The sequence below is a fragment of the Lathamus discolor genome, chromosome 2, assembly GCF_037157495.1.
Source record: "Lathamus discolor isolate bLatDis1 chromosome 2, bLatDis1.hap1, whole genome shotgun sequence".
Lineage (NCBI taxonomy): Eukaryota > Metazoa > Chordata > Aves > Psittaciformes > Psittacidae > Lathamus > Lathamus discolor.
In genome coordinates this window covers 62,087,927-62,102,232 of record NC_088885.1, presented here as the reverse complement: position 1 = coordinate 62,102,232, position 14,306 = coordinate 62,087,927, and the positions used below count along the sequence as shown (strand labels likewise).

Sequence of the window (14,306 nt, the reverse complement as noted above, 5' to 3'; positions counted from 1 at the left end):
TCTGTTGCATTATATGATATTGCATGATACCATCATAGGATGTACATAGCAGAGAACAATGTGTAAGTGTAAACTATTCGCCCGTGTAGGAAGGTATAAGAAGCAGTTTAGTAGTACGTTGACACGCTGTACACTTAGTGAATTGATTCAAAGAATTCATTTGAAATTCGTCACATCTATGTGTGTATGTGTTCATCCGTATACAGATGAAACATAACAAAGTATGCACATTCAGGAGTAGGTACATTCATCATAAAAGATGTATTAATCTACTGTTAGAGTAACCTGAGATAAGTAACTGATTTTGTATTCATAATAGGAACCCTACTTATGCCAGGCTCTTTGTTTCTTATGATAAGTGATCAATATTTCATTTTCTCTGAGAGAGTGGAGAGTTTCGTTTGTCTGTCACTTGTCCTCTACAGCTGTAGCATAGCAAACAATAAACATCCATTGAGAACACACACACACAAAAAAATCAAAGCAGCTCCTACTTGGCCATCATACGCATGGGTCCAGCTCATCTGTAGAAAGCCAGCTACCTTAATGTAATGAACAGTCATAAAAGGATATAAACTAAGTAGGTAAAGCAATGGAGTTCAAAGGTTACAGACCCAAGCAATCCAGGGGCATGGTATGAACAGGAGCCTTTGAAGACCTTTGCTCCCCATGGTCAGAAAAGGTTGATCATTCATGATTTTTAATGACTGCTTACTCTCATAAACCAGTCATTTATTGGTTATGCTTTGTCCTGCACTGTTATATTCTCAAGCATTTCTAATGCCAGGATTTTGAATATTTAAAAGCTACCTTAAAGTGTGGTCAGTTATTTAATTCTAACTTTTCTGTCCAGAGACAACAGAGTTGCTAAAATTAATTACCAAGATACAAAGCCAATCCTTTAAAAACAGACAGGGAAATGATATACCCTTAGTGAAGCAGCTTTTGTGTTTACAAAAGTCAAGCTGTAATGTATGAGACATGTTGTATTGTTTAATTCATTTTATTGTGTGTGCTTATTGAAGCAAGACTAATTGTGTTGTTTTGTCAATGTATTGTGAAAAGCAAATCACTCAGTAGCATAAAACCATCACTTTCATGTCCTTCGAGACCCACAGAGAATAACTACTCCATAGCTTGACTTGATTATTGATTGGCAGTTTTTTCACATGATCAAGCTGTATTTTTAAGTTAATAATTTTAGTTATGAAGTTTTTAGATGAAAAGTGATAGATTGCAAGTGATAGTTATCAAACCAGTGTTTATAAATACAAACGAAGCAGTGCTGATCAGAAACATTATGTGAGATGTTGAACAATCCAAACAAAAACCATTGGGAACACTCAGGCAGTGGTGAGCAAGAAATCTCACTGCTTCTTTCCTGTTTCCAAACCAATAGCCTTAACTTCAAAATACCACACATATAACCTCTGTATACCTTACAAGGCAACCTGGTTTTGAAAACAGATGCTGTTGTCTGAAGTCAAGATGTTCTTAAATATTCTGAAATAAATGTAGGTTGGTACAGGAGAATTCTTCTATGCAGCAAAATTAGCTTACAAGATTTACACCCCTAGTCCTTCTTTTTCACCCTACAAATTGCTCCCTCATATATGCCAAAACCTTTGAAGTCTTTCAGTTTAAGTGATCATCTTCATATCATAGCCTCAGAAAAGCTGTCAGCACAACTGGTGGGGAACTCCCAAACTCTGGGATGGGATGGAGAAGAGCTGCCAACACCAACAGCGAGGCGGTGGATCTCTTTCTTAAACTGATGTCTTAGCTTGAAAGGGAATATTATATTGAAAGTAACAGTTGGTCCTAGAATTCAGAGTGGTAGTAGCATGATGTTTTGTATGTTCCAGTCCTGACTGATGTAGCATGTAAAAGAAGTAAGAACAGCCTAGGGCATTTTTTTTTTTTTTGTCTTCTGCCAAGTAGTAACAGCCTTTTAGGATTGATCCGGTAACGGAAGGTCTTCAGGAATCAGAAATATGCCTCGAATACCTCAGTTTGAGGATTTATAAACCTATGTGCCGAAAGGCAAGACGAGTTTCATATTTTTTCAAATGACTATATCAGGTTTTGTTTAACTGGGACATCTTCATGCCATCATGCTCCCAAGATGACAGGTTACTAGAGATACTTACATTTTCCACAGTGCAAAGAGACTCTTTGGTGTTGCAATTCCCCAAACTGAAAATCAGTAAGGCAGTTGGGTGATAAGTGATATTTCCTGTTGGTCCAGAAGAAGCTAAGGAATATGTTAATCTGAGAGGGAATGAGAATGAGCTTCCATGCACAAATTACTCAACCTCACAAGGAAAGGTCAAGAGAATTCAGAGATGGGCTTTGAGTTGGGCTGTGTAAGGAACAGTCTTGAATGTATTCGATTGAATGACCTAAAGCCATCTAACACCACTCCAGAGAGAAGCAAACTCCTGTTATTTGATAGGGCAGGCTAGTACTTAACTCCCTCAGAGTTAAAAGTAAATATACTGCTGTTCCTTTAAATGCTTTCTATGGACATTATGTTTCATCTTACATGTTGGCCTTAATTTTGTCTATTGATTCTTGTGCTTAGATATTTGTAGCATTTTCTGCCACATAATTATTTTAATTGGGGTTATTAAATGGGACTCACAGGCTAATAGAACTTATTGTACAAAAGATTTTTTTTTTTCCTTAAAAAATAATGTTGACACCCCAGTTGGAAAAATAATTTTGAATGTAATTAGTTAATGATAAATATACCAAGGTTTTTGTGGCCTGTCAATTTACAAGTTTGTTTGTGGTGTTTTTTAATTGTTGATTAGCCTTTATTTTAGGCTAAAGTCAGTCTAATGTTCTAATTGAATATGTAGTTTTGAATCCACAACAGGAATGAGGAAGGGGCTTAGCTTTTCTGCAGTGCTTGATAGAGAGTTTATGAAGTCCTTAACTATTCATTTTCCTGACTCTAGTAGGCTTAGGTTTTGTGACTGATAAAATAGGTAACTATCAAACTTGTATTTCATGGAACTTTAAAGTAACAGCCTAAGAAGCTTAAAAGCTGCTTGTTTTGATTTAGTTCCATAAATGAACATTTCTAAACAAATGGGATGAAGATGTCTCCAAAACATAGAATTAGGGCTGTCATGGTCTGTAACAAGCTTCCTCTCTTCATGCCCCTCTCGACACGTGGCACATGTTCTTCAGGGACCTGAGCTAGACACACCATTCTGGTCAAAGAAGCTACTCCCACCTCATGAGCTGGTACTGTTATATTGTGGGTCGCTCAGTTACTTCTTGAGTTGGGAGAATTTCTGCATGAAGGCTATGGATTTCACTTTGAATTTTAATCTGTGCTGTGCTAATTGAAGAGTTTGATATTTGTGACTGTGAGCTACGGAAGCTCTGGGGGTCGGGTGGCCTCTAGTGGAGAGACATTGCTGACATAGGCAACCAGAGCTCAACAATGGGCGTGTAGGAAGTGTAAAAGCAGCTGAAAGGTTTTGGGTAAGAAGCTCTAAGTAAGGGGCGTTGTAGCCTTTGTCAGATCTGTTACATTTACATTTCATAATGGAATTATTTTCTACCTTAATTCCTAATTTGGAACTTGCCAAGAAGAGAGGCAGGTAGCTGGCTTTACCCTTTGGATTTATTTCTACTGAGGAGGAAGACCACTAGCAAGTTAGAAACTACTGAAGCTTTCTTTGACTTCAGTTGCGTTACCTGTCCTGGGAACACTACACAGCTAGTGGGTTGAGGTGCATACCTGTGTCACAGTAGTGGGAAGACCCTACAGCTAGTGATATACTTCTGCCTCCCAGGCAGCCAGTTTCCATAAAAGGAGAACTTGGTGATAAACCAGGCAAGACCCGCAAAATATCCATATAAGTCCCTAATAAAAAATAAAAAATAAAAAATCCCTAGATTTGGGAAATTGACACAATTAATCTATGCATGTTAGGAAATTAATAGTTATCACCAAATGAATATTATAATTTGAATGCTGGGGGGGGGGGTATGCACCAGCACATACTTTTGTGCCTCTCCAACCTTTGATTGCTTTATCCAATTCCGTCCAGTATGTCAGGCTTTATAGAAGCCACAGCTGCTGTTATTGTTTGGCATTCTAGGGGTTCTTGGTGTGTGCACACTGTATTGCAAGATCATATTAATACACAATTTTAGAAACGTTGAAGAGAATATACTTGTCAAGGAGAAACCTCAAGCAGAGAGGCTTGCCTAAGAATCCTTTTTCTGAACTCTGTATAGCCAGTCTTTCAGTGTATATTTATTTACTAAGAGTTATTAAATTTCCATGCCATTTGTGAAATGCCTTTTTTGTTTTAAATTTGTATATTCTAAAAAGCTTAAGATATTTGAAGGAGTCTCTCTGTGTTGTTCAGGATGCTGTCAGGATCTAGCTGCTGTGATTCATTCTGAATTGCGAGAGTCAAATTTAATGTTTTGCTCTAGAGTTTGTTTAGCAGCATTTTAGGCATCTGTTTGACTCTTGAGCCTTATTGACTGTCTCTGCTATAGTATTTGCACTGATCAGTTAGAAAAAATAATATATGCAGTTGTGTGTAGGTCGGGTATAAGAATCACAAATGAGTGTGCTGTAAAATGCTAATTCAAATGGTAGGTGAAGCCAAGCGTAAACAAAATAATAAACAGATGTGAGCCACCAAATATAGAACACTTAGTCCTAGCTGCGAAGGGACACAAATGAGATGATAGGGTATTAGTAGAAAGATGCATTTTACAGGTCAGACTGTAATAGTAACCTTTCACTGTGAAAATTAAAAATTAACCTTGGGAGTATTGAATCATTTGCAGCTTATATGGTACTTCCGTTGAGAGAAAAAAATATTTCTGAGACTTCCTGTGATTTTTGAGATTTTCAAATAGTGCTTTTCAGCGTATGTTCTTGTCTTTTCTGTAACTGCATCTTCCTGTGTTTTCATTAGGTGGTGCTTACACAGGTAGCACAACTAGGGTTTCTTAGAGTTCACACAAACTTATTTACTTGCTTTGGGTGAAATTCTTACTGAGCATTAGTCATGTTTGTTGAACTTAATCTAGGGATTTTGCTACTTGCATGTCTTTCATCAGACTGCTTGAGTTTCATTTTTTTTATCTTGCCCAAGATTAATAGCAGAGGCAGGTTTCATAAAAATCAAGGGAACTTCATGGCAATTTCCTTTCTAGTCATTTTGAAATGTGGTTTCCAATAATGATTAGCATTTGGAAAATAAAAATAGAATTGTGGAGAAGAATGCCTCTATCAGAAAATTCGAATTCAGATATGGAATATGGCTTGTAAATGAACTAACATTAAAGCAGTTTTTCTAAAATACTGATTTTTTAAAGGGAATATCACCACAACAGTGGTGATAGAAAAATACCTTGTGTTATTTAAAGCATAGAAGAAAGCAGAAGCTAGAGATCATGAACTTTAGAGCAGCAATGTTTAAAAAAAATAGGCAAATCTCTAATGCGTAGGCAAATCTCTAATGCATGCAATTAAGATGACATGTAGTGATAGCTAATGATGATTTTTATATACTGCAGCATTTCTGGGTTTGTAAAAAGGACTTCCGAAAGTGTTAGTGGGATGCGGTATTGGAAGCTTGGTTTCCATCTCATTTGATATGCCCAGAACTTCAACAACTATATTATTTTTTGAAACATAAGTAATAAAATTATGACAGTGATCAAAGTAAAAATAAGATCCTTTTCTTATTTATATACTTCATATTATAGTGTCCCAACATCCATGTAATTGTAGATCTAATAAAATGTTTTATATGGGAATAGTCCCAAAATCTTTTACTAACATAGCAGTGTCATTGGTACAGAAACTGTATTCTGATTGTGAATAATTTCTACTGGATGATGTCATTTTTTATATTGGTGAATATCTGGTTTTCTTATTAGGACTGTTATCTCTGAGCAATAAAGTCTAAATAAGTAATTTGCAGGAATAAGTTAAAATAAGGTTTTCTGTTCTTCATAAGAATTTTTGTAAGCTTTCTGAAGGGAAGTGCTTATCTGATGCATTAAGATTTTGTTCTCAGACTACTGCTATTCACTTTTTTTTTCTCTGTAGATTCTTGGAAGAGTTTAGACTTTTACCCTAGCAACAGTTGTTTGGCTTTAGCCTGATTTATAGAACAGTATAATAGACCTTCTGAAACATGACCTATAATAGACACTGAAACATATCTCTCTTGTTTGGTTTTGTTTTTTCTTTTCCCCTTCCTTTAGGTAGCACTGGTGCAATGGACAGAGAGTGTGGGTCTCACTCTGGTTAGCAGGGATTTGACCTCAATGCAGCTGAAGACCCCTGGTGGACACATTCTGACGTACTATATTCTGCAGATCTTCCCCTTCACTTCCGAGAGCAAGCGCATGGGGATCATAGTTAGGGTAATTGTGGGGGTCTTCTGGGTGCTGGGTTTTATTTCTCAAAGAATGTTTTTACTGAATGCTTACTTTTACAAAATTTAATAGAAAGTTAATACTTAAGAGAATGCATTTCATAATATTTTCAAACGAAAAGTGTACCTTTCGTATGTGTGCACATGAAATACTAGGCAAGTAATTGTACAAAAATCAGGCTAATCTTATGTTGCAGAGATTCTTCTTTATGAGAACACGTTAATTTCACTACTTTAAGCTTAGCCTCTAATTCTGCATGTTGTCTTTAGCCTTTGTTTTTCTTTTTCCGTTTGTTTCTTTCATACAAAATATGTTGCTTCTTCAAGAAATAAATTAATGGCTGAAATTTCTTACAGTAGTAGTTAGCATCTTTCTGTACTGCTAGTGCTGCTGCTTTTCCAGACCCAGTGTTGATACCTGAAGTGTCATGGATGCGCAGCACAACCCCAGGGTCTAAGATTTATGAGATGCATGCTTAGTTGTCTCCTAGATGTCCAGTTGGGAGCATAGTAACAATCATTAAAACCTCAGATGAAAGGAAGCCACAACACCATGCTAAAAGTAAGGTTTAAACCTCTATGAATGTTAAGCCATCCACACTACATACTTCTATGTTCTCCCTACCTAAAACCTGAGAATGTAGCAGAACAGCTTCAGACAGCATTGTTAGATGGTTAGTTCAGTGCCAAGTCCCACTTATATAGGTGTCAAATTCATCCCATTCTTCATTTGCCCATTATGACAAGCCAGGCATGCCATCAGCCTTAGGCAAGTATGTTTCAGGTCTGGAGAGACCTTGGCAAGTCTGTATTTCTTTAGGTGATATTGGCACTAAGAGCTTGTCTTAACAGTGACATGCTCATAGATACTTTAAGAATCTTGCAGATCAGACTAATCTATTCCTTCAGTGACAAACTATACCTCATATATATTTCTGATTTCTATTATATTTGCCTGCATGTAAATTCTCTGAATGTACCATGTTTCATCATTAAAACATCTGTAACAGGCATTTATACTAAATTATTTGTAAATTTTTAATTGTATTTCAAAGATACGGGGTAAACTTTCTGTTGTGAGTAGTTATAGGGGTCATAACAGTGATATTCTAAAATTCAGACTGGCTGTTTAGGTATGCTGAGAATCTGTTAGTTACATTGATATCACTTAGAACCGGTCCTCTTACATGAATGAGAAAGTGGGGAATATGCATTTCAATGAAATCAGAGATGTCACTGGAAGTAGTAACATCAGGTAATAAAACTTCTCCACCTCTTGGCAAGGTGCTACTTCTTTTATAAATCATCCATTGACTATTTCAAAAGACAGTTATGTTATCGATAGGTAATTATTTTGACTGTATAAACAGGTGGGGTTTTTCCATTCTGTTTCTCTTCTAAAATTCTAGGATGAATCATCGGGAGAAATTACATTTTACATGAAGGGTGCAGATGTTGCAATGTCCACTATTGTACAGTACAATGATTGGTTAGAAGAAGAGGTAAGAAACAAAATCAAAATTTATAAGAATTAAGATTCTGTAAAAACTAACAATTTAAAGTCAAAAGATCAGGAATTATTGGATTAGGTTTAAAAGGGAACCTGAGCCAGTGCAGTAATGGGTTTTGAAGTTGTTACATATATCCTGAATGGATTTTAAGTAATTAGAATTATTTCCAAATCTTAAATAACCCACAGAGAAAGCAGAGCTGGGAGTCACAGCAGAGCACGTTCCTACTTAAAACAAGGAAAGTTGTTTTTCATTGACTGACCTTTCACATAAAACCTAATTACTTCTGAGAAGTGTTCTGCTATAAGCCTGTTTATCCTGAAGTGCCCTTGTTTTATCAAATTCTACAGTGAGGTATGATTATGAAATATGAAGTACAATAAGGTTTGCAGCCAAATTAAAATAGGGGGTTTTGCCAGATTTATTAAGCTTAACATAAAATAGCTAGTGACTGAATTTCAAAGCTGATTGATATTTTTCACTGTGTGGCTCTAGGAGGTACCAGCAATCATCTTATTTTGACCCTACATACAGACAATATGTTAATACAATGATTACACCATGTATGTTCATAATGGTATTGGCAATATGAATCAATATCTGCCGCAGGGCAGTTTGATTTATTCAGGGACACGAATAAATTAAGCTCCCTTGAGACCTAGCAAAATGTCATAAAAATTACTTTTGGCGATAATGATGCACAATTAATTGTAAAATACTTGTTTAATTTATTTAGCTTTATGAGGTCAAATCAATAAGTGTTTTGCACTGGGCAGCTTTGTTTTTCATTAAGACATGCTATTCCATGGTTATTTTTTAATGTCTAGATATCTTTTGCATAAGAGGTATGTTCAATGGAAAAATGAAATGTAGCTCTATTACATGGCTCAAAAGTAGCTTTTATTTCTTTTAAAGCTTCAGAATAGAAGAACAGAGTTTCTAGAATAGAGTTTCTTTAAGCTAGGGGAGGAAATCTAGATTGGCTTACCAGTCATTTGGGAGACCTGAAGTATAATTGCTTTTTATCCTGTTTGTGTCTTCTCCAGAATAACCTGAGTCTGAAAAGTTACGGTACAGATATCCCCTGTTAGCATATAATATAAAACATGTACGTGTGGTTGAATATTTGCATAACTGTTCTGTGGTTTGTTCCACTCAGTGTGGTAATATGGCACGAGAAGGACTGCGTACGCTGGTTGTTGCCAAAAAATCATTGACTGAAGAACAGTATCAAGATTTTGAGGTATGAAGGGACAGAGTGATACGCTTTACCATATTTAGTTACTTTAAGGGGAGCATTCCTGTAGAGCAAACTCTTAACTGATCTTGTGCTTGTACAAACAGAGTCGATACAACCAAGCAAAGTTAAGCATACATGATAGAAACCTGAAGGTTGCTGCTGTTGTAGAGAGTTTGGAGCGAGAAATGGAACTGCTGTGTCTCACTGGAGTAGAAGATCAGCTGCAAGCAGATGTTAGACCAACTCTAGAGATGCTAAGAAATGCTGGAATAAAGGTACTAAACGCATACTGCTAACATAACAGATCATCATTTAGTGACTTTTTTTTAGCAAGACATGAATTATACTTGTCTATATTCAGGTTCATTCAAAGTAAGGAGTATCATAGAATTACAGAACAGTTTGAGTCAGAGGTGACCTTAAAGCTCATCTAGTTCTACCCCTGCTGACATGGGCAGGGACACCTTACAGTAGATCAGGTCGCTCAAAGCCCTGTCCAGCCTAACCTTGAACAGTTCCAGGGATGGGGCATCCACAGCTTCTCTGACAAGCTGTTCCAATGTCTCACCACCTTTAAAGAATTTCTCTGTTGAGGATTTATGGGTTAGAATTAGTGGGCAGACCAATATGGCAGACCAGTATTCGTTATGGTGAATGTCTGCTGCAGGTGGCTTGATCAAGAAGTAGTAGAAGAGGCCTTCTGGAAGAAGCCTCACACTTGCACATGCTAGTGCTTGTGCTGAGCTTTAACCCAATATCTGCTGGAAGAGAAACACAAGACGGCATAAGCAAACCAGAATTTTGGAGTGCAGTGACAATAATCTCCTGATACAGGAGCTGACAAGGGGAGATGCTCTGCTGGTCTTCATACTAACAAACAAGGAGGAATTGGTCAAGGATGCAAAAGTTGTTTGAGGGAACGGCCTTGGCCACCCACACTAGTTACAAGAGGGTCAAGTTCAGCAGGCTCAGGAGGATCTTATTAGTGTCTATAAATACCTGAAGGGAGGCTGCAGGGAGGACAGAGCCAGGCTGTTTTCAGTGGTGCACAGTGAAAGTACAAGAGGCAGTGGATGGAAACCTTAATGAACATTTTTTCACTGTGAGTGTGTTCAAACATTGGAGCAGGTCTCCCAGAGAGTTTGTGGAGTCTCTGTCCTTGGAAGTGTTCAGAACTGATTCAGCATGGTCCTGAGCACCCTGCTATGTCAACCCTGTTTTGAGCAGGGGAGTTGGCCTAGATAATCTTCAGAGGCCCCTTCCCATGTCTACTATATTGTTATTCTGTTTTTAATTAATCCCTGTTCCCCAAAGGCTTTCAGATGAATTAGCTTGTAATGCAGTGGTGTGCACAATTAGAAAAATATATGTATGGATTGAAGCCTTATGATGACATCAAATTTCTTGTAGTAGAGTGAGACTAGTGCAAAGTAGTTAATATGTACTTCATGTACAATATTTTCTTGATTGCTCTTGATATTTCTTCTGTATGTGGTCACTTCTGACTGTTAAGTACATCCTGCTAAAAACAGGTATAGAACACTGACAATTTTTAAGTTGTTTTGGTTTGGGATTTTTAATTATTAGTTCTAGGATTTCAAAGCATTAGAACTGTTCTGGCTTTAATTACAGCTAACATTATAGTAGGCTGGAAACATGGTAGTAGCTGTTGCTAGGTCATAAAATTATACATTACTCGTTTACTGATGAGAAAATATGAATCTTGTCCATTCATTGACCCACATGAACTCTAATGAAGAAGATCTTGCCTGAGATGTACGGGTAAAAAGGGAGACAGAGGCTTACAATGTAGTAAAATTGTGGCTGTAGACTTAGTAACTATCCAGTAATAACTTCTGCAGGTAAAGTAATTTTTCCTATATAGTGTATTCAGTTTGGTCTAGGGGTAATGGTATTTCATCAGATGTCCTTCAACTTTCTTGGTGTTAAGGGGCTGAGGGGAGGGAGCTCCATCTCACTGCAAGAACAGATGGATCCTCAACCTTATTCGTTCATGGTTTCATCCCAGTTTTGCATTGTCAGTGGGCAGGATCTCTTTGGAGTGCTGGGGATGTAGCTCTTCCTCTAGGATATGCTGTCTCATTGCTTGGCTGCTGCTTTCTGATAGATTCTCACTAGGGTCACAGGCTGTTGTGTTGCATCAATTTGCTAACAAATGTCTTTCTCTTGTAGTAGTGCACATCCTCTTTTGACCAAGGTAGTGTCAGGGCCTTAGGGAGGGAAAGGCTTTTATGCTCTCCCTGCTTTTCAGCTATGCCAGTGTATTTCCCCACAGTTTCATCTTGTCTTCATCTAAACTGAGACATTGGTCTTTGTGAGAAGGGTAGGGGAATGGAACTGCCTCAAGTGCATTATTGCAGTAAAAACTGCTATTACTCTAATCCCAAAGGTACCAGAAAAAGGTTGGAGATAGACGTCATTTAGATTTGAGGAACAGATGTATTAATATCCAGTGGAGTAAACTTTAACATTATTTTGCAGATATGGATGTTAACAGGAGATAAACTGGAAACAGCAACTTGCATTGCAAAAAGTTCTCACTTAGTGTCTAGGACTCAAGATATTCACATTTTCAGACCCGTAAGTATAGTTCCAACTTTTTTGTTGGTTCATCAAAGGACAGCTAATAGCAATGTTGCTTTATTTGATTAGGAGTTGTCTGCTTGTTGAAAATTGATGGGTTGTGCACTGAGTGTCATAATAATGGTCAAACCAGTAGTACTTAGGTTGTTATTTAAGGATGTAAATTACAAAGCATTGCTTCTAGAGTGCTTGTGTCTAGATACGGGGATACACTACAGAAATATTTGTAGTCTTGTTTGTGTGACCCAGGTTCATCATACATTTTATAATCTTCACTTAGAAAAAGGGCATAGTAAGGTACCTCTGCATAATGATGGAGAGGGAGTCTAAGTGAGGTGCTGAGCCGGTAGGAGAGACTGTCTGGGAATTTAGACTATGTGAATGGGGTTTTTGCTTGTTTGAGAATTTTCATTAATAGAACGCTTTAGACTCAAGCAGAATTAATCCTGAATTAAACTGGGGTGCCAACATCTCTCTATAGATATAGTTGAAATCAGTATGAAAAAAATTGATTTTTTTTTTCGGTATCATTATATATATTTGCATTATTTTTAACAGACGTTCAAAACAGTTGTTACGAAGGTAAACCGAATATCTTTTTCTGTACATTTTGGTTGTAGTTGCATAGCATCAACTTTATTGATGCCAAACAAAAAAATAGATTTTCCAGACTTTGATTGATGCCATGTGATCAGACATAATATGTCTGTGTTGGTTCTAAATGAACCGCTTGCACCTACAGAAATAATTATATGAATATAATTTACATGTAAATGTAATTTCTTCTGAAGCATAAGAATGGCAAATTGGGCCCTGCAGACTACTATTTGCAATTAAATTATTAATGCTTCTGATAAAACTTCAGATCAATTTTTGTTGACCTTTCCATGTTGTAACACCACAAATTAAGTCTTCCTGAACAAAATCTATTTAGTTGAGTCAGATTTTTATTTTCATTACCTTCACTGGTAATAGGAGATCAGCATAAAACTGTGTTAACTTAGAAAGTTTTAAATTAATTAGAAAATGGATTTATACAGAATTATTTCTGTGGCTGCATTTGTTGCAAAGAAATAACCACTAGATTAACATAAGAAAATACCAAACACTAAAACTTTTATTTTAGTTATAAATTAGTAAATCAAAAATTATGTACTGTTTTGACTTCCACCCCCAAAAAAGGCATTTTTTTTAACACTTTTCCTTTTTATCCTTAGAAGTTTCACCTTCTTAATTTTGTAATGAAATTAACTGATACATTGTTCTAGAGATATTTGCAAATTAAAAAAAGAAAATACCTCTGTTAGGTGAAAAGTAGAACAGGGGGGGCAATTACTGCTCCTCAGTGTGCACCAAGTGCTGCCGTCTCTTAATTTCCGTAATGCAAGAAGTTTATAATGGGTCACTGAAATCCATGGTACCTTACCGTTGGCAGGGAAAGAGCTTTCTCTTGACGTGTTTAATTGTGGGAAAGGAGAAAAATAATCTGAATTGGGGCACGTGTATGGGGGGTGTGTGTTTTCAGGTGCTTTTTAGTGTAACTCAAATTTTATGTGTAATAAAGCCCATCTGGAGGGAGAAAGGTCTTTGGACTACGTCTGATTTTGCATAGTAGTGGGCCAAAGTCAGAACTTCACGTTCAGTGTGATTAAGGCTCATCTATTTTAAAGCTATTTCAGCAAACTGCTGACAGGGCCGAAATGAGAAGTGTAATCAGAGTTTGTGTTTTATTCTGTTCTTGCAATTTTGTCTTCCACGATAGCTCTAAAATACATTGATCTTTTATTGGAAAGAAAACCAAAACTGCAGTCTCTTCAAAATCTGCTCATAATTTACATCTTTCATGCTCTGTGTGTTCTAGCTCAAAATGTTCCAAAATCTATTTGGTAATCTTTGATCATTTTTTCATTTCACAGCTGGGGCTTTCTGAAACAATAATTAAGTAAATTAAAAAAATAAATTTATGATGTAGTTCTTCTGTATTATGCCACTTGATCCTGCTTGCATACTCATGCAAGATCCAAAAGCATTAGTAGTAGTGAGCATTTTTAGTGCCTTTTGAAATCTGTGCTTACTTACCCAAACTGAAGGAACTGTTAACATTTTTCATTATTCTAAGAACACATTTCACTGGTTAATAAATGTTTTGGGGTTTGTTTGGTTTCTGTTTGGTTGGTTGGTTTGGGGTTTTATTTTTTTGTCTTTCTTCTAGCTCTTCCAAGATGGAAGAACTTAGGTCAGCTTGAACTTACGATATTTTAGTGTCATGAATTCATTCATTTTTTAGCCCTGGTTTACTTTGTTGAGGAACCAGTTAAGATGACTATATAGGCTTTCCTTGTTTGTGGATTACTTTTCACTCCGTAAGATCCAAGGCCTGTAGTCACATCCCATGGTTTGCATGGGGATAAAACACCTGTTGAAGAACCAAGGCCTTCTGCGTATGAGTTCTCAAAACCTGATTTATTTAGGCAGGATTTTTGAAAGAATGTAATAAAATCTCTTAATTAAGTGCTTTTT

At 36.7% G+C, this 14,306-nt stretch overlaps 1 protein-coding gene across 7 annotated transcripts in view; it reads left to right on the top strand.

The window, feature by feature from the left end:
• ATP9B (ATPase phospholipid transporting 9B (putative)) overlaps positions 1-14,306 on the top strand; it is a 158,000-nt gene that overhangs the window by 132,430 nt on the left and 11,264 nt on the right. For all 7 annotated transcript variants that reach the window (XM_065667199.1, XM_065667195.1, XM_065667193.1 and 4 more), the window contains 5 exons: positions 6,259-6,420; positions 7,841-7,933; positions 9,102-9,185; positions 9,287-9,457; positions 11,685-11,783. In XM_065667199.1, coding sequence (XP_065523271.1) covers positions 6,259-6,420; positions 7,841-7,933; positions 9,102-9,185; positions 9,287-9,457; positions 11,685-11,783 — 609 coding nt within the window. The remainder of the gene's footprint in view (positions 1-6,258; positions 6,421-7,840; positions 7,934-9,101; positions 9,186-9,286; positions 9,458-11,684; positions 11,784-14,306) is intronic.